Consider the following 21,551-nt stretch of genomic DNA (forward strand, 5'->3'; position numbering starts at 1 on the left):
TCATCATGCCAGAAACCACCAGAACAATTTCAGGATACCAGAGACTTCAGCATGCAGCAGGTGGAAGGGCACTAGAAAAACCACATCTGTGGTTTGTTTCATCCAGACATTTCATCTGGGCAAAATTCAACAATTTAACTGTCCAGGGGTTCTTGCCCTAGGAATAGCCCAAGGCCAACGATGCAGCAGCATCAAATACACTAGTATAATCTCTATACATGACACCAGGCATACAGTAACAGGTACATTAATGAAATTTAATGGCAAAAAGAATCACTCTATAGCTGTACCCAAGCCTTTTTCTTTGTGGTAGATTGCAGTATCAGCAACAGCTGCACTGCAGGAAACAAGTTTTTGCTTATTTAAAAAAGTATGTTAAACTAAGTATTTTTCTTCACTTAAAAACACTATCTACCTAAACTAAAAAGAGTTAGAGGATTAGTTTAACACGTTTAGACTTGTACCATTCAAATTATAATAATACATCTCTTCTTTGCAGAATTTCAAAATGCTGTTCTGCAGTCAGGCAAGCAATCTGCTCACATGACAACAGAAGAGGATTTCAAATCTAATACAAACACAATAAAACAAATGGCCAGTGCCTGAACTCCACGAAGAACAAACTGAACAGAAATAGAGGCATTTTTACCTAAAGAACACAGGTACAGTTTGGTACAAGATGAATGCTGGGCTATACCACTAAGTGCAGGGAAATTCATTGCACATAGCAGACTACAATCCACATTTTCAACCACATTTCACAGAGAACACTGCTCAGGTTACAAGGGTCAATACTAATTGGTTAGTGATACCAGCAACTCCTGTTTCACCACTGAGAACCTCCCCACACATTTAAAAAGCATTAACACATCTAAATCACAACTGACTTCCACAGTACCTACACACAAGCCAATAATGCACTTGGCTTCATTTAATGCAACACACCTGAAATAAAAGGAAGAATAAAGATCCTGCCTACGGTTTTGCAACCAGCAAGCATCCTGCAAACACTGATGGGACAGTTTGGGACCACAGATAATAAGTAGTCTAATACAGGACTTGTGATCCCACTAAAAACCTCATTACAGTCTTCAGGACTAAATTCCCCAAGGAAAGTGCTTCTGCCTCATAAAACAAGAAATTGATTCTCACCAGTTCACTTGAGTTTTAGGACCCTGTACAGTTTAAAAGTCAACACTGAAGACTTTATGCTCATTATCTTTTCTAACAGAATTTATTTTTTGCCTGTGTGGAAGACAAGTTTCTGAGCTGAGGATTTTCTGGATTTATAATGCAACTTTTGGGACCACCCTAAGACATCAATCCACCAAAATCTGTTTTGATAAGAAACTTCTGAACAAGGCTTTTAGATTCATTAAAAACAAACAAGTTGAATTTTGCACTTCCTGACTGCTGCACTGTCCAACCTCCCACTCAAGCCACAAACTGAGACTGAACCAGTCAGATCTGCACCAGGATGCACTACCAGGCCTGAAATAGAAGAATATTACTTAGAGCAACATTTACAAAGCAACTCCACTGTCTTCAAAAATTTGGAGACCATTTCTAATGCCCTTAAAGTTATCTCAGCACGCTTAGTCCTCGCAGACTAATAAACCAACTTCTTTTGCATCAACATTAACACACACAACAAGTGAGGGGCTCAAATTACTTCAATGGTGATTTTAACTAAATGCACTGGAAGAAATTCCTATTACAGTACTATCATACATTCAGAACAAGCCATTGATACCAGAGTAGTTTCTTGTATTACTATGAAACATCCAGGAACCATATTAACACAGAAACAAAATTGATAGAACATTCTAACTTCAAGTAAAATATCCAGTTTTCATCAAGGATACATTTGGAAAAGTGTTCAAGCCATTACTTTGGTCATCTCAGAAGTATTACACAGCATTCAATTCTCTACTATCATACTCCACCTGTATTTCTTCAGTCTCACAAGGCACTAGGGAAGCTTGTTTCCCGTCTTGTTGCGGGCTGACCTTGGCTGGACACTTGGTACTCCCTGATCTGTTCTATTATTCCTCTTCTCAGCAGAAGAAGAGACAGAAAATATCGTCAGAAAAAAAATCATGGGTCAAGATAAAGGCAGTTTAATAAAGCAAAGGTCACGTAGAGAAGCAAAGGACAAAAAACTTACTCCCTACTTCCCACTGGCAGGCATGTCCAGCCACTTCCTAGGATGGAGGGATTCAGTACACAGAGTGGTTGCTCCAGAGCACAAATGTCACAGTAAGTGGCACAGAGCTCTGCAGAGAGGCTGGAAATTTCCTCAACATAAATGTTTCATTTCTTACTGGACTTGAAAGCACAGAAATGCTCTGGTGAAACAGACAAATGTTTAAGCTACGTATGCTGGATATGTCAAAACAGGTACTAGTTAGCTTTCATAATAACAAACATTTACTACTGCAGTACAGCTGTGCTGGACAATGTAATAACATTTATTCATTTTTTATGTATTTCAAAACTTCGAAAATGCTTCAGCTGAAAATAGAACATAATTTACCTTTTATTAAAAGGTCCAAAAAGTAAAACATTACATAAAGCTTTTCAAATTGAACAGAGGGGGACTGAAGACAGGTAGAAGATGTGTATCTACAGATGTAATCCCCGCCGCTACAGTACAATAAACAACAGTGACAGCCCTATATATGCACACATCAAGGGCCAAGCTAGATCTAGTCTGTAACACACAGCACTATGTTTTGAAACAGTTTGTTACAAAGTTCCAAGAACACAAAATAAGTGAGCCATTTCTCTGCACCTTCTCGTAGTCGGATTTACGCCAGAGAGCCTGGGGAAAGAAATGTTTCTTCTTTCTACATCCTCACACTTCAAGACTTCTGGAAGTGTTAGTGCGCTGTGCCATCCACTTAACTCTCGCAATAGCACTACATATTACTTAGAGGTGGGATCAAGAGAATTAAGCATTTTTATTAACTTATCCAAACTTAGTTTGCCTTTATGCCTCCACAGGCATTGGAATTCACTTTTACCTGTGCTTCTCTACCCACAAAAAGTCAAGCAGTTCAAGATGTTTAGAACATCTTGCACAAAAAACCGTATCACTGACCCACCCTCCTCAATATTTTGCACTTCCATATCCCACTGTATTTTGCTTTGTTTTAAGCAAGTTTTTCACACTACCCTTAATTCAGAAAGCCTCTTACAAACATTCACAAATTCCACTGTTATTCAGAGAATCCTCGATGACTGCCAGAAGTTCTGACTGAGAACTCAGGCATTCTAAAACAAGCTGGTTTATTATTTTCAGTTTAATTTTCCACAAGCCCTTACATACAGGTGTCTACCCAGCACCTTGCTCTGTGGTACACTGATGCTTCCTAGGGAGACAAAACATCCGCAAATCTATCAGTATAGAGAAATCCAGTGCTGAATGAATTTCTGTAGCTGAACACACTTAAGTAAGAAAGTCCAAGGGCAACAGAGGATTGCAGCTCCTCAAGAGAAACTCCAATATACTTCAGTAACTAAGGCCTCCTTACCCAGGCATTACAAGCTTAGGTCACCTTTGCCTTCAGTCTCACCAGGCTGAGGGAAGAAAGTTAATCCAGAGGATGGAAAGAGCACAAGCAATGTCTACCACCCTTTAAAAGTCAAGAGATCAAAGCTTGCTTACTAAGCAGCAGCAAATCATTATAAAGAACACTTAATTTCCAAATGACACTAAGGAGCTAAGGCTCCTAATCGGGTAATGAAAGTATCTCCACTTTGCTATTACAGTACCTGCTCTTTGTCCTACCCCTCACATACCAATATTCCTTGTGACTCAAAATTTGCCTGTCAGGAGGCAAAGATACAAAAAGGTATTGAGAAACTTGTACAGCTATCAGGGGATGGCTCCCAGACAGCAAATTGGACACAGCTGCTCTTTAGTAATAACACTGTCAAGAACAAGTTCCTGGTAGCAGAGTCACACACTACTTTTCTATAAGATTTAGCCAGATCAGAACAGAATCCCTTGTGGAAAACCTAAACTACAGATTTTGCCAAGCCTCTATTACTTGCTTTTCCTTCTTAAAGCAGGGAAAGCACAAATAGTCTAGCCACAGGAAACTGTTAAACTCATCCCTCAATTAGTCAAGGAAAAATAAAGCAAGAAAACCTCCACTGTTGCTACCCACACAGAATATGGAAGATACTGAGAAAATGTGTCATTTTAACTGCTCCTAAACCATAGATTTTCCCAGACAAGCATGTAACAAGTCAAAGTTAAGGAGAAAACCACCTACAAATAAGTTGCTGCGGTGCCCAGAACACCAGCACCCTTCCAGAAGATATTTTTAGACTTGCCCTTGGTAATAGACACAATAAACCAGATAACGGAAATTATCACTTCAGCAGGATATAAAACTCCTCTCTTTCCATAAAGGTACTCATTGTGTAAACTGTTCTTTGAACAATAACCCAAACATCTGCATTAACGAACAGAAGCCTGCTAAACAATGCTCCTCCTTAGTCATGACAGGAGCCATCTGTTCATCCAGCCAACCCCAGGCAAGTGTGGCAAGCACCTCCACAACTTGCTCACATTATACATCCTTGTATTCCGTGTTTCAGTCTGTGCTATTTGTGTTTCCAAACTCTAACAATACAGCATTAATCACACCACCAGAAGTATTAACACACACACCCTACATAAAAGGCTCCATACAGAAGAAAAAACTACCTCTAGTCTTCAATTAAAAGACACAAGTGGACCATAGCCTTTTACATATGGGGATGCCAGCCTGTAGTTTCTGTAGTCATTCTCTTTCCTGCCTTTCTATTCTATACATTTTTGATATACTTAGTCCAGTTGTTCTTTCAACTGAATGCTAGTTTTTAAGAGGACACTTCATGGAGTTGACAGGATTCTACTCAAAACTCCCACTAAATTTTAACAGGTTAACCCCTGCATCCAGAAATACTTGAGTAGGTCCCGATATACCAAAATTCAGCGCCCTACTGAAGCGAATACCTTTTCGTACGTCTTGCTCACGCAGCCCTACCAGCTCCCCGCTCTCACTACTGTCGAGGGAAGCAGCTCATCACTTGCTGCCGCTGGATTCGCCCGCGCACTGTCCAGACCCCGGTACCCACCGCAGACAACAAACACACCCGCCTCGGCAAACACGCGTTTTGTCGTGTTGAAACCTGGCGTGGGCAGGGTCGAGAGACAAGGGAGAGAGACCCGAGCCCGCCCAGCCCACGGCTGCGGGGTGCGCGGCCGCCGCCTGCAAAGAGGGACGCGGGGACTGCTCCGTACCTGACCCAGTTGTCGCGGAACTTGCTCTGCTGGGGCTGGTTCAAGTAAATGGTGCGGGCTGGCGCCTCGTCCAGATCCGCCGCGGACGTGGCTCCGGACATCTCATCATCCGCCTTCTTATAGCCCGAGGTGGAACAGACAGGTCCTGCAAGGAGAGCGCGGAGGGGAGGCGGTCAGCGAGGGGCCGCACCCAGCGGAGCGGGGCCGGCAGCTCCCGGGGCCGCGCCGCGGGGAAGGGCCGCGGGTGGGCGGCGGCCGCGAACGCGCCCTGCCCGCTGTTGGCGGCGGCGGCCGTAAATAACGCGGGTCCGGGGAGGGGGCGGCGGCGCCGGCCGCAGCCAGCTGGCGGCGGGGACAGCGCGGGGCCCGCGCCCCCGCCCCGCGGGGATGGGCCGGGCCGGGCCGGGCCCCGCCCCGGGAGCGCCGCCCCCGCTCCCGCCCGTGCCAGCGCCGCGAACCGCCGGGCGGCCCCCCCGCACCCCGTATCGCCCGCCTGCAGCCTCCTGAGGCTCCGTGCGAGGGAGGCGACCGGCGTCCTCGGCATCGCCGCGGGGCTCCGGGTCCCCTCGATTCCTTGGCGCTGCCTCCCTCGCGCGGCGCATCCCGAGCGGCCGAGCCCGAACCCGCGCTCGGGCAGCGGCGCAGCATCCCCGCCAGAGCTCTCGCAGACCCCCACGGCGGGACCGGGCTGCCTTCCCCCGCCCCGGGCACCGCACTGGGGCCACGGCCGCGCATCTGGGGAGTCTGTCCCTAAAGCTAAGACTCAGACCGAATTGATAAAAAAAGACTGTCTTGCTTTACGCGTGCAACTCCAAAGCTTTGACTTCAAGCGGCAGAAGCGTAAAGTAATTTTCATTTCCCGCTGGTCCGGAGTGAATTGCGTTCTACACGCATTGTTTACCTTTACATTAAAAGAAAGCAAAAACATAAGGGAAAGGAGATAGCTATTTCCTCCATCAAGCTTCAAAACATTACCGAGGTTGTGGAGAGAGATTTATTGCTTTTCCCTTCCCTCCTGAGCCATGGAGATTCCTATATATTTACAGCTCAACTAAATTAAAGTATTTATTAGTTTATCAAATAAGCAATGGATTTACAAGCTAGCACAGGTAGCTCTAGACAGGAGTATGACAACTTGCTTCGTAAGAATGTAGTAAAAGTGTCATGTTAGTGTTATTTGAGAACTTCATTCAAAGGTTAACAGAAACAATAAACTGTCCTGTGAAGCTGTAAAGCAATAAAACTACTGTAAAGCCAAATCTATTTCTGATTTCTGTATGAAGCTAAGATGATATTGCAACAAGCTGATCTGATCAGATAGCGGCTAAAAACGACTCCTACATTGAACGGAAGAGGCCCCTGAAATCACATCCTCCTTAACTAAAGTTCGAGGGAAGAATTTTCAGTCCTATACAACCTTAGCGTATCGAAGACTTGAACGGTGTGAAAACTTGTCCCGTTTAACAGCAGACGCTTTTAAGCCAGCACCCTACTCAGCGCAGACCTTCCCAGGGCTTTGTTCTGTATTGCCGGTGCAAACGGGCTCGGTATTCTCCAGGCGTCAGCCACTGGAGGGCAACGTTACCCATTCCTCGTCCACCGGGGTCACGCACACGACCTTCGCGGGGCCAAGAAAGCCGGTGTAACTAACAGACTGATGCGCTTTCAACAGCACCGCCTCCTGCCCAAGGCAAGCGTTGCACACTGTGAAGTCACCCTTTGAAGACATTAAGCTGACTTGCAAGTTCGAGGCTAATTAATTGATTTTCTTTCATTTCAGTTGATACCAACTCAGACAGCAAAAATATGCCAGCTTGATATTTTTTACTTTGTGAAAAGAGACAAATTCGGAAAGTGAAATATGAAGACTATACGCTTTGCAAGGCTATGCCATTATGATACTATATTAAGTTACTCAGCCTGAAGAATCTTGCCATGACACAGAAGACCACTCAGCCTTGCTGAATGGATATTTTCCCCTTCAGAAAAACTGAACTAAATGCACTACTGGATATTTGTTGTCCTTTCCCATTGATTTCACGTTGTGTAACTGCAAAGGAGATCAAACAACAATACTCTTAAGAGCTTTAAGTGCAAGGAAGCCGCTTTCATCAGTTTTCCTAATCAAGTGCCAGAACAGAAGTGCAATTATTCTAGAACAAACATGCTGTAAAAATAGTTGGGTTTTTTTCCTAGAGACCTTATTTGTTTGGGGTTTTTTTCATAATATCCTCTGATGATTGAAATCTTACTGCTGACTAGTTCTGCTTGCTGCAAAGTATTATGAAGTGGTCCCACAACTTTAGGGACTAACTGAATCAATACAGCTGATGAAGTTCAGAGGTATATAGGTTTAATTAACGTACTATCCTTTTGGCTGCTCTCTTCAAGACAGGTGCCTGAAGGACAATTCGTCTCATTCTTTAGATGCAGTGAAATATTTACGAAACAGACTTGTGTGTAGAAACAGCTGTAATAAGGGTTTGGGTTTTGAAAGAGGCTCAAGGCAGCTGCTTCAACTCTTAGTGGAATAAGGATCATTTTGGAAGATTGTCCAATAACCCTGCCCATCAGGAATGCTTTCTACCTCCCTCCCCTGTTACAAAGCAGATTACATCTAAAAGCCAGCAGACAGTGGCTTTAACTACTGGCTGTAGATCCTTTCCTTTCCTTGCACTTCCAAAGAAGTTAAGGAGCCCTGAGCTTCTGAGGGCCTCCTGGTGGGCAGCAGTCCCAGGGGTTACACCCCACTCAGAGGTGTCCCCCTCAAGGAGGCCTGACCACATGCAGACCATCACTTCAGCTATGCAAAAGTAACTTCACCTCTGTTTCCTGTTTCACAAAGGCTGTGAATAAACACAGCAGACTTGACCACCTCCAACAGTTGTGGAACTTGAAACTGAAATCTCAGCAGCTCTTATTCATAGTAGCATTTACTTCCCCGTATCCAGAGGAATAAGACTCATTAACTTCACTTAAGGGCATGCCAACTTCTCCCATAAGACTTGGACCTTTCCTGTTATTCACCCTAGGACTTACAACACTGCTATGTGATTTATTTTGCATCAAACTATTCATGCTTCAGTTTGTGGTATTAACAACAGACCGCTGCATCTCAGCCTCTTCATGTAGCATGTTTATCTACATCAGATTTTGCATGTCCTAATCACATTGATCTTAAGTCTGCATTACAGAATAGTTTAGGTTGGAAACACCTTTAAGATCCTCGAGTCCAACCATGAACCCAGCACTGCCAAGTCCACCACTAAACCATGTTCCAAAGCACCACAACTACCTGTTTCTTAAGCATCTTCAAGGATCACAACTCAACTACTTGGATCCTTATGGAATTTAGACATTGTCTAATACACCTTGCTTTAATTCTGAGGCATGAGACACCTTCTGTAGGAGTTTAATACTGTTTCCCACTGTGCTTTACAAGTTCAATGAGTCAGACTTGAGTTATAAACTCCCTTATAAAAAGCCCATTCATTTCTTCAGGTCTCTTACTTCAAAGTATTTAATGAGGTTTCTTCTAAAAAAAAAGATGGGATTAAATCTTGACAAAAATAAAGAGATTTTATAGCTTTCTCTCCCTGACAAATTCACATGGCATTTATTATCACTTGAAAAGCAGCATTATGGTTTAATACTCTTACATCACTGGGCCTGCAAAGATGACATTTTTCCATGCGCATCTGTCTCCTTAATGTCTGCTCAGTAACAGTCATAGCCTCTGCATGATGGAGGAAATAAAATGTTATGAATTCTGTAGTGTTTTGAAAGACTAGTCACTTGGGATGCTTGTCAGTTGTCAGAAGTCACAAGAGAACTCATGCCAAAGTTTTATCACTTTTCACTTAAGCAGGTCAGCCAGCTAGTTACTGCTTCTGGCTTGGTGATGTGCTTGATTGCTCTAACATGTGTTCCATTTCTAAGAACAAGTGATTATAGATCAATTAAGCCCCTCACTGAAACATCAGAAGCACAAGCTATGAGAAACGGCTGGTTTGCACAGGAGAAGTTCACCAAAGGCTTAATATCATCTAGAATGAAAGAAATGTTAGGAGTGTTTACAGCCAAGAATCATACTTCTGATTCTGCACACTGTTTGCAGGACTAGGATCTAGTACAAGAAAGAGCTAAAGTACACTGAGGTAAAGAAGCTGCCACTATTTTGAGAGCAGAGTTCGACGACAATCTCCAGGGGTCCTCTCACCTCAAGCACCCTGTGATTCTAAGCTTAGACAGTCACAAGTCAAAGTTTAAGTAGCCATACAAAGTCCCCTGTCTGCTTCCAGCTGTACTAACTGACAGTTTTGACTTGAGATATATGAAAGACAGCTTTCCTCAGAGTAAAAGAGAGCCTCACCAAAAGCCTCCAAGCTTTCTCATTTACAGAAAACATGGCATTTTTGTTATTGGTTAAGCCTCAAAGAAAATTATCAAAGTGAACACCGAACAAGTTAAGAGCTGTATTTAGAGAGGTGGCAGACAAGTTTGGACTTTTCCTTGCACTAAAATGCAAACCTGGCTCTCAACAAGCCACCCGGTTTCAGAAACATGCATACTGTCTCAGGACAACATTTTTTCACAGGATTACCATCACAAACTGAGTATCGAAGATTACACCAAACAAGGAGTTCTGCACTTCAGAAATGTCAACAAATAACATACAAACAATTATTCTGAAGCATGACTAAATAAGTTTGTTTTACCTGAAATATGTTATTTCTTGCTCTATTTTCCTAGCTGCTTTCACTGTTCAACAGAAACGCAGTTGAAAGTTAATCTAGAAGCATGTAAGGTAGGAGTTCAAAGAGGCAGAGCACAGCATGCTGCCAACAGGAGATGCAGGGCATAAACTTCAGCCACCAGATCCTCCAAGAGAGCTTTGTTCCACAGGACTGAGATATCTTGACCTTGAGTTATAACCAGTTCATGTGAAAAAAACCCTGATGAACAGTGTTACAGTTTTCATTTCAAAGAATTTAGAAAGCTGCCACAGTGGTCAACAGCATAACATTTTAACAAACATTCCAACACACTCATGTGTGAATAAAGGAAGATCTCACAGTGGAGGTTTTATTTTCTAGCTCTTCTATTATCAAAAGTAATTTTAAATACACTACCTTCACTGTAGATCCATGTCCTGCAACTTAGGATGTCTTTAGATCATCTGCATGCAAATAGCAGAGTTCATAACAGCAGCAGCCTTGAAGTAAATACACAGTTGCAAAACTGTGCTGCAGTTATTGAAATGATATTGCAGATATCCAAGTAACTACTCAGTCAGTTCCTCCACTCACCAGTTTGTGCAGCAAGACACAGTCAGCACTATGTGCAGTCCCAGCAAAGGTACTGTTTTTCTTACAGACTAAAGATGATATGAAACAGAAAACCTGAAAGTAAACTCAGGTCTGATATTTTAACTAGTAGATACATTCTCTAAGTGCCTTTATTGCTGGTTTGGATTTTCAGGGGTTCTTAGGGTTTGGGGGGGTTTTTTTGCTTTTTGGGTTTGGTTTTTTAAATAGTTGCATGCAGAAAACCTGCAAGGATAATAAGTGAGAAAAAAAAAAAAAGCAGATTAGAGTTCTTCATACAAGATTTTATTCTTAAAAGTTACCCTGAATTTGTATCTGGCAACAGCTAAACTGATAGTGAAAAAAACCTTGTATTCAGCTCAGGCAACTTGACATAGCTATGGAGCAGTCCCTACTGTGAGTCAAACTTAGGACAGTGGGAGTTAAAGCTCTTGGATAACTCCCCTGCTCAAGTCAGAACACAAAAAGACATCCACACCTTTGTAGAAGATGTTTTAGAGATGCACAGCAATGAATCAGTTTTGAAGATAGGATTTTTTTTTTTGTGCGAAATACAGACCAATTAAGAAAGTGAGACTAGGAGATGGTAGCTCCAAGAGGATATTAAAAGCAAATGAAGCTTCAGAAGCACAAGAGAAGGCCAAAGGAACATTATTCTCTGGATTCCAAGATAGGAGGAAGTTGTTAATCAAGCTAACAGATATTGCGCAAGAAAATAAACAGACACAGGTCTGCAACTTCCCTTCTCTTTATAGCTATGCAATGTGTTGATTATCAAAATTAACAAGACTAAGAAGATTATTGTTGGACAGGAAAGTTAGCCACTGGAATAATGCTCATGGGCTTCTGGCATTTCACAGTGAACTTCAAGGATCACTGCAAAGAATGCTGCTAAGAAATGGGAGCTCAGCTAAGCCACAAGAGAAGTTTGGATATAATGGTCAAGCCAAGGAGGACCAATCTGCCTGGGGGATACAGCTACAGAAGAACTGCAGTGTTCTAACAAATGCACAGATACTCACAGTATAGGTGGATCAGTAGCTCATACATGACTGTGTTAACAGACAGCATCAGTAGCTCTCACTTCACTAAACTGCACACATTTATGAAAGACTTCTTGTAGCTTCAGCTGACGCAAAAGCAAGCACTGAGGTTAAAGAAACTAGGAATACCAGAACTCCACTTACTTGGCCCTGTTCATGTTAAGCACAAACAGGAATAGTATGTTCCTTGTGAAATTTAGTCACTTTTCTCGTGTTTATCCCAGATTTAAGCTAAATTTGACAACACTAAAAAAGGTTTTTCTGAATAATCTTAAATTACTAACTAGAAAGTTATTAGCTCTAAGAAATTCAAGGCAGAAAACACTACTGCTTTTGAAGAGCAGCCTCTAACTGTAAATGGAATTGCATGCCACAGAGACAGCTGGAGCCTGGTTGGGTTTTTTTTGTTGGTGGGGGGGGGGGGTTGTTTGTTTGTTTTGGGGAGGGTTGTTTATTTGCTTTGGGTTTTTTTGCATATGGCCAAATTCATTTCAATGAAGCAGCTAAATGTTGTCACAAACAAAACAAATTCCTAGCTGAACATGAGAGACTTCAGAGAACTAAACAGCAGCAACCAGAATTATGCCATCTCAGAAGCTCAGCAGAAACTGTATACAAAGAAGATTCAGATGCACTCACACACAAATACTGCATATCTCTAGGGACAGAACAGAACTCTTATTGAGGGAAGGGATAAGAAGCAGATCCACCCAATAAAATTCACCTACCTATGTATGAATAACAGACATTATTCAAAGCAAAAAAAAAATCAATTGGCAGAATACTCAGGTACGGGAAAGCAAAGATGCCTAGGGTGACTTATAGTCTAAGTTAAAGTCTCCTTGCTGCATTTCTTTTTGCTTCCTGAAGTGACAAAATAAAGGTCTTAATGTTTCTATTCCCTCTAATAATCCTCATATGCAGCCTTGGTGAGACCACAAGATATTGGCCTAAAATAGCTCTTCTCCATCTCCCAAGTAATTTTGTACCTTCTCACTTAATGTCAAAACCAAGTAGTTCCTACTGATAATGCTGAATTAATAACTCTGCACATGAGCTATTCTTATTTTGCCTCAAGCTTCATGGCCACAACTGTCAGCTAAACTGCAAGGATGGACACATATCACTGGTCAGTAAAGAAGTTAATTCCTTTTTTCCCCCTGACCCAGCTACCATACCAATATTACAAAAAATTTAGGGGGATTAGTAAGTGATACCAGTTCAAACAAGTGGTTTGTTGTTAATTTCAGAGTTTCCATATTGCACCGGACAAAAATGGTGTTTCTAGAAGCTTCACTCTTATCCAAACTCACTCGTGTATTTACTAACAGTTTGTCACCAGAACTCAGACTTCAAGAAAGGCTTTTTGGTATGTACAACATGTGTCTGAGTTATAAGAACCAATAGCACATCTGATGCCTGAAAAAATAGATTTCAGGCAGCATATAAATTAGATCGAATAGCCTGACACAAAGTTGAATACTCAGCTTCAGCAGAGTTCAACTGTTCAACACCAGAATTTTAAATAGGCAAATACTGCATTTCCACTAAGCTCAAGGAGCCTCCCAAGCTGTCAGTGAAACCCCTCAAGTTCAAATCCAAATACTTCCTCTGAAATAGGTTTTTTCAAAGCTGTTTAGACAATTTGCACTTCTCAGACTCAACTCTGAAAACTGAGTTCCATATGTTCCAGGTTTTTCCAAAGACTTCAGATACTATAAAGAAGTCATCCCCCCAAAAAAGTTATCCATTTTTTTCCAATCAACAGCACATGAACAAGTCCCACAAGAAACACCAGTTAATGCAGCTTTGAAGGAGGTAACAGAGGCACTGATTCAGTGAGAACTTGACAGACCAGGCCCTAGTGTTCTCTCTTTGGGGTTACTTGGTTTTGACACTCCGAGGAACAAGGTTTCTGCTATCGGAAATGCCACATCTCACCACTTCACTGCTCTTTTCACAAATTACTATTATTTTTAACTCCTGGATAGCATGGCCTATCAACTGCCAGTCAAGTCCAAAACACATGTGCACATATTAGAAAATCATGAACAAGTCTTCAGCACTTGAGACAGTGTGGAAGGCACTGGATTTAGAGTTACACATTTAACATAACTCAAGAATTTTCACACGTAAGGCAACAGCGCAAATGCAGGTTCATTGGGCAAACACATGAAAATATATTGTGCTCATTCTGTGTGAACTTTCAGCCTGTGGGATAAAAACTTTTAAATTCAGTTTCTTTTGACTTTTCTGCTAAAGAAATAAAAATCTTTCAATACTAAGGAAAAAACTAGAACCACAAGCCGTTGCATTTGACAATGCACAACACTAATTCTACTCCTTACTTACTTACAGGAACTGCAAACAATAAGACTGGATCAGAGATTTGACTGTTAAAGCAGTGAAACAGAAAGTGAACATGAGGTGGCAGAAGCTACAGCTAAAATTGGATTCTTATAGTTCAAAAAAGAATAAGAACCTCTCCTTCAAATAATCCCACTGCTCAAGGAAGACCCCAGAATTCTAGCACTTCTGTCAGATATACCTTGGATAACCACGACTAGTAATCCCACTTGTGGGCCATGTACATAAGTATCGAGTACAGCATATCTGTTGTGCGATTAGCGGCATATTTCAAAAACAGACATCAGAAATCTCCTTAGCACAACTGACAGCCACAGCTAATCCTTAGAAGAAAGCAGCTACAGCCTTCTTGCCTCACACCTTTGAGGCTTGCTCCCCTGTATTAATATTGGTTGAAGCTAAAAATATCTTTGGCGCATCATAATTCTGTTTGCATTCTGACACCCAAGCACTTTTTTCTTTTCTGTAATGCATCTGTTCTGCAACAATTTATTAACAGCTTTAAGCATATCAGCTGCAAGCACAACTGATCTTGATTTCTAAGAGAACAATTTAAACAAGAAAAATAAATGGGTTTCCATTATATGCTCATGATTTAAAGCTGTTTTCTTCTACTAAAAGCCCAGAGGCCTATAACGCTGGCTTCTAGCCAACAGTAGATTAGAAAGATTTACTGCACACAGTGACCTTTTGCTCTAAAGCACTCCCAAAGCTGGTGTTCTTAATTCTGTCCACCCCCAGTTCAGTGTGATGCACAACAAAAGCAGCTGCCCATTGTACAGTTACCTAGAGAGAAGCATCTCTTCCAGCGGTGACACAGAGACATGGTGTTCATTCCTTCTTGCACTGGCTGCATGGAGATGAAAACAGCAGTAGTCCTTCAAAGATCTCTACAGCATTAGCAGGTCTCAAAGCTGATTAAAGTGATCCCCATGGTAATCTGTGAAATATATGTTTGCACTTTCAAACTGCTCCGCACTGGATTCACAGAAGGCAACAGTGCACTAGGTGTCTGTGTATACCCATGCACAAAGAGACAGCTCTAGCTTCCACTGGAACATTCTAATACATTTCAACAACAACAAAAAAGGAAAATGCAACGTCATCCTGGATTTCAGCACTTGAAACAATGACCTGTCCAGTTCCTGGACTCCAACTCCTCCTCCCCATCTCTACCAGGTTTCAAAGCACAACTTCTCAAGTGAAATCCTAGTAAAAAGAAGTTCTGTTCCTACCAGAGATGCTATCTGTGATGTTACAGGTCATGAGACCCATTCACCTCTGCAGATATAAAGGGTTATTTCAACTTATTTTACTCTGCTCCTCAATAAGGTTAATAGGAAAGTGTTTTGGCTGTCAAATTAAAAGGTCAAAGAGTATTTCAGCTATCACTTCAGCCAATAAAAAACCCTCTCTTAAGAAAAGCAAGCAGTTTTCACTTTCTTTTCACCCATAATCAACCCATTATTACGTGCCTCTCTTTAAAGTCATATCTACTTACGCTGGATAACATCTTTGATAACCATGACCATTAGTCCTATTTGTGGGTCACGTACATAACTATGAAGCACTAAGAACAGCCTCCCAGGGTCCTTCCTCCTTGGCAGTTTGTCTTCCTTCTTCCCACTGCACCCTGCCAAACTACTTGTGTGCTTTCTGGATAGGGAATAGAAAAGAAAGTATCAGCAGTTTGTTTAAAGCCTGAGAACACAGCCATAGGAGGAAGCAAGGACTTGGCTTTTTGAACGGTATCCAGTGTGACCATCCCAGCAAAGCACGGGATCTGTAGAAGGTTTCCCTGTGGCCATGAGGCCCACTGGAGTGGTACAGATTCTGTTTTGATCAAGGGAGTACAGCTATGCCAGGACAGCTGTGTGCTCTGAGAATGCCAGCCCACGCCAGCAAGGGGAGATGGGAAGAACCACCAGCGGCTGTTACCTGCCAACAACGGCCCCTCGGCCAGCTCCAAAGCTTTCTGAAGCTACCAGCACACTCGAGACACCATCAGCTGTAGGGTTTAGCTCTATTGATGTCTGTGCAGAGCCAGGCTCCAGATATGAGGGGTGTATCAAGCCCATCACTTTCCACCCACAGGAAAGTGCTGCACCACCTGACAATTGGCACAACAAAGGCTGGCAAGAGATAATCAAATATTTATGAGCAAGATAATGACAGGAAACCATGGAAGACACTGCTAGCTACAAGTAAGTGCTTTTCCCTCAAGAGAGGAAGGTAACTCTAAAATTTTAGGTGCTCTTATCCAGCTTTCATTAGGGAAGCATGTTGCATAATGCATGAGGAAAACATCAGAGAACAATGTTTGAGAACATTATGTACTCCCTACACAGATGTAGCCATGAGTAGATAATGTTGTATCTGTTTGTCCTCTGCATATAGTTGTACTCTAATTTCCTTACTGAAAATACGGTAGAAGCTCACCAGCTGACTACACCAGCCTAGCCTCGACAAGCAGCTCCCTACAATGTGGCATGTGAATGACCTGTCTTGAATCCAGGCTTCTTATCTGACCTTTTCCAGGCTGCTGAGGTTTGACAGCAGACTGCAGAGGCATCTCCAACACATCTAAAGATTATAGCTATAGCACTAGAATGGCCAGGCTCAAAATCAGCCAGGTAGGGTGTTGACTGCTTCATGTCCTGGCCTCCCACTTATACCCTACAGCTTCAACCCAGCCATCACAGTCACACTGAATCTACCTTATTTCCAGGTTTTCTAGATATCCTTACATCCTTCAATGGTTTGTGTAGAACCCTCTGAGCATCTCTCAGAGCAAGTAGAACATACATAAGCCATATATACAGGATACTCAAGAACCATTTGGATGCATTTTAAGCCAGTGCTGTTGGCATATTTACCGTCAAGTGTGCTGCCTTGCATCAGTACTGCTTTTTATTATTGGAAATCCCTTCCATGCATAATGCTGAGTATCACTGACTCAGTGCTGGCAGCTCCAGGCATCGACAAAAATGAGTCAGACATCAAAACATTACAAAAGCTTTTTTTAGACATCAGAATGTTCAGAGTTTTGGAGTTTGAGGCTTGGTTTTCGTCCTTAAAAAAAAAAACCAAAAGCAATTCCTCACCCCTGACCCTTTAGAGTGAATACATCAAGCGTTCAGGTTTACCTGCAATTACAGCTTGACTGTTCTGCAATTCAGACTCCTCTCCCCACACACTGCTTGAAAATGAGCTAGAGGCCTGACATAATGCTGATCTGAAGTATCATGAAAGCTGGAAGTACTTGTATTTTGCTTTAATGCTGAAGACAAAGTTCATCTCTGATGTAATAGATGCGTTTGCACAAAGATCAGGGAAAACTTTCCAAATACAAGTAATTTTGGGTCCAACACTCATTCTAGTAAAACAGACTTGAATATAAGTTTCTTTTTGTGTACACTTCCCTAACAGGTTTTTGCTTGTTTAGTATACCTAGTGTGTATATGCAAGGAATAGATTAAAAACAGACATTTACAAACAGAACAGAAAGATGGATAATTCCTTAACCCATTCCTTCCTCAGGGAAACTCTTCACATTAGAGCAAACTTACTCACCACCACAGAGAATGACTAAATATCAGATCAGTTTATTGCATATACACTTGTACCTTGTGATTGTCATCACCCTGTTTATGCTGACAATCAGAACTACCTGGTAGGGGATAAGCCAGGAATGGCCAGCTAAAACGATTCACTACAGAAGTACCAGCAAACAATAAATATTTTAGATAGTTGCCAACATAAGCACATGAAAATTAAATCTCTAGCCACCTAATTCACAAGCGTTCACCCAGTCTCACCACATCCATCCTCCACCACAGGTTTCCGGTTTTGTAGCCAAGGCATTAGGCACAGCTGGCTAAGGTAAGAGTCAGATCTGCACAGCACCTGGGCAGCACAGGTGAACCTTTCCATGCAACAGGAACTGGGCTCTTCCCACTTGTTTCCAGCTTTCCTGTCTCCAAGATCCAAGTGCATCATAGACAGGTACCAAGACATACCACTCATAACATTGAGCTATTCTTTATCCCACAGATACCATGTGCATTTTATTACTGAATGAGCCTTCAGATTTCCCCATGAGCACTTAATCAATTCCTGAACATTTTAGGTTCCCAGAAACCTAGCCTCAAAAATTTATGTGAGTTTTAACCCTTTCCTGGCCTTTGTACCTCACAAATCCAACCATGTCCTTTAGTGATAAGTCCATAGCCTTGTAGAATATGCTAGCTTTTGAAAATCCCTCTTTTATCATTAGACTGCAGACCAGAACAAGTTTTTGAAGGGTATTCCCTAATCAGGCAGAACACAAGCTTCCTTCCCATTCTGGGCCTCCCACACTTTGGGAATGAAGGTAGCCTACACCCCTCAAAGAGCCTGCATCAGCTCCTTTTTGACCCACACCTGCTGCAGCAGGCATTACTGCCCCCAACAGTGCTGCTGCCACTATTTCTGCATTCAGTCTTCAACTCACCCAGCTGTGCTGACAGCTGACTGCATCAAAACATGAAGCACAGTGGGCACTGCTGCCATCCTCTGATGTCACTGCAGTTTCTCTGTATTTCAAATGTAACCTCAGAGAAGCACACAGAACTGTAAAAGACCAGTGATCAAATTTTTCAACAGTAGTAAACAATGATTTTCAAAGCTTTGAAGTTGCCCTTATCATAAAATAATTTGAAATCAAATAGAGAATTACTATCAGTCTTCCTTAAATTCTAGATTTTCAAATCAAGATATACTTTCCTCCTAAAATTCCAAGTCTCTAAAGGAAAAAAAAAAATTGTAAAAGAAATGCAAAGCAAAACTTCAGTCCAACTGCAAATATTAATATAGCCAGAGTTAACACTGTTTTTTGGGTGGGGTTTTTCTTTTTTTTTTTGGGGGGGGGGGGGTTTGTTGTTGTTTTTTGGTTTTTTGTTTTTGTTTTTTTTAAATTTCTTGTTTGGTTGGCGGTTGCTTGTTTGGAGTTTTTTGGGGGCTTTCTGTTTTGTTTTCTAAAAATATCTTGAAAACAATTTTTTATTACTTGCTCAGTTTAAGTTTCTTGTAAAGGCTACTACAGGACACTGTCTCTCCACGCTGAAACATCTCCAAGGGCACTGAATATTAGGAAGGCACCTAAACACACACCACATTAACTGTTGGGAGTCCTAGCAAAAGGAGTTTTTCCTTCCGCAGGGAGTACGTGATCTGTGTTCCTCAAAGAAGACTACTCTGGAGAAGTTTAAACTGCTTGACAGTATTAGAGCTCAGACTTCAAGCGTCTCCTCTGCCTACACCCTCAAATACACGATCACAAAATGCTGAGCCCCTGCAGCACCTTCACGCCGCACAAACTGACTGCTGGAGTGTGTACCTAGCACTGGAAGCCAGCAAAGCACCCACAGCCACAAGCAGAGCTCAGAACACTGCAAGCTGTTAAAAAACAAATTTCACCCAATTAATAACTTGCAATAAAGGAAATATCGCTTCATTCTGTGTACTTCAGTGTAGAAAGAGTCAATACATTGGCCAGGTTCCTGGCAAGCCAATGAGAAGGATTACAAGCAAGAAACCAAATACCACAGCTGGTTTAAGTGCATTTGTTCCTACTCTGGTGACTTCATCAGTACTGGCCACAAACCACACTAATTTGCAATTACTCAAGTCTTGTAGCAGCTAATGATTTCTCAAGTCCAGAATGTACTTCTCTGCTGTTATATTTGGACACAAATTGTATTTGTTATGTAACGATTTGGATTCTCAGCATCTTACAACAGAAATATGACACTTGTTTAAACATTACATTAGAAAGCCCATGTTCAAATAATTTCAAAATAGATTTGGTATCACCAAAATTCACAGGATTTTTGTTGGGATGAGCTCACAAGTTTTCCATTCATTACACCTCACCATCCCACCCACTATTATCTTATCTTCTGTTGCATTCTAAAAGGTTAAAAATCTTTAGCACACTAGCTCAAAACAGACCAGATTGGTAGTGGTAGCATCTAATTACAAGACTTAATCCCTTCTGCCTGAGGCTGCTGGTTAGAGAACAGGCTGAAACATTGGAAACCCAGCTCTTTTAGCATCAGCTTGTCAGTGGATTCAAGTGATTTAAGATAATGATTCTGTTGTATCAACCCCAGTTTTCCCAGTCAGGAAGCCAACTTTTCAAATGCAGGTAATAAGCATGGTAGTAACTGCTACTGCCACTTGCATTTGAGAGCATTTTCCAGCCAAAAGTTCAGGTATAACCCATTAATGTTCCATGGTCCTTAGCTGGATGTTGGTCAAGCTCAGAAACCTGCTTTTCACCCACCTCCGGGATTTATCCCTTTCAAGATTTTTATAAAGCACCTGCTCAAAAGGGTCCTGAAGTAACACTTGCATTGAGCACCAATTTTATGCTTCCATATGGCAAACATTGACAGATGCGCACAGAACTGCCTATGGGGTCAGAAAGACCATTCTTCTCACAGGCATTTATTAATAATGCAAGAGTAGCTGGAGATTCTCTTTTAAATGTAATTCCCTAGCTTGTACAATCAAAGATTCATGTTCTCTACCATAGACTGGGAAGGGAATTAATTCTCAGAGCAGCTAAGATCTAGGGAGACCTCAAATAATTTAGTATTCAAGAAAGTAACCTCAAATAATTTAGTAAGAGAATTTTCAGTTTTAAATTTATTTTTACCAGATCATCTCCCAGCTGCTGATTGGATGCTTTAAATCAGGAAATAGTAAGCACTTGTATGCAAATGCACAGAGTACAAACAAGAAAAATCAATTACCAGTCTCTTACTCTGTTATGCTATTATGTTGTTTGAGTAAGATTAAGGCCTTTTAATCCTGATGAGATTAGTGATGAATCAGCCAATTCATGTTTATGAAATTTTAATGGAGAGAAGTATAACAATTTTGATTTCCTGATGGCACACCAAAGCCTATACTGCCACAAGATCAGCTTTTCACATATCTAGTCTGTTTATTTAAATATATATTAAAATCACTAAATGTGAGATCCATCACAATTCAGTAACCTGCTAAAGGAGGCCTTTCTATACTCCCCTTCTCTGAAAAAAATTACAAACACTTTCTTTTCAAAAGGTGAAGGGAAGAAAGAAAATTCCAATTGTCTTTTCCAGAGTCAAATGGGAGCCTGAAAAAACAGCCAGGATATGCTACTGTCTGTTCTGCAAGGCATCCTTTGACTAACACTGAAGGCATTGGTCCCATCTGCCACCAGTCTTTGCCCTACAGCAGCCAGCAAGTTTCAGACTAAAAGAAAAAAGATTATATTGCAACTTGGAGAAGTTTTCTACTTTATTTAACTTAGTTCTCCAAGTCGTTGACATTTCTCATCAGAAATCCAGCAAGATACTAAAACATTAATTTATTTCAAGAATTTGATTTCAAGCCTCAATCTCAAGGCTCATAGCAAAGCAGCACACCAAATCCAACAATAGAGAGAGTATGGTGGCCTGAAGCCCCCACAACTTGCTGAAAGAA

The 21,551-nt window shown here is 41.6% G+C and overlaps 1 protein-coding gene across 6 annotated transcripts in view; it reads right to left on the minus strand.

Annotated features, from left to right (window-relative positions):
- Window positions 1-21,551, minus strand: part of ATP8A2 (ATPase phospholipid transporting 8A2) — a 315,186-nt gene that overhangs the window by 273,888 nt on the left and 19,747 nt on the right. For 2 of the 6 annotated variants that reach the window (XM_040057230.2, XM_040057233.2), the window contains 3 exons: window positions 15,538-15,692; window positions 14,823-14,976; window positions 5,300-5,444 (listed from right to left, as the gene is read on the minus strand). In XM_040057230.2, coding sequence (XP_039913164.1) covers window positions 5,300-5,444; window positions 14,823-14,892 — 215 coding nt within the window. In that variant the 5' untranslated portion in view covers window positions 14,893-14,976; window positions 15,538-15,692. Of the gene's footprint in view, window positions 1-5,299; window positions 5,445-14,822; window positions 14,977-15,537; window positions 15,693-21,551 lie in introns of those variants that run through there. The other 4 variants (XM_040057229.2, XM_040057234.2, XM_040057228.1 and 1 more) reach the window with 2 other exon arrangements.

This window comes from Hirundo rustica, chromosome 2, assembly GCF_015227805.2.
Source record: "Hirundo rustica isolate bHirRus1 chromosome 2, bHirRus1.pri.v3, whole genome shotgun sequence".
Lineage (NCBI taxonomy): Eukaryota > Metazoa > Chordata > Aves > Passeriformes > Hirundinidae > Hirundo > Hirundo rustica.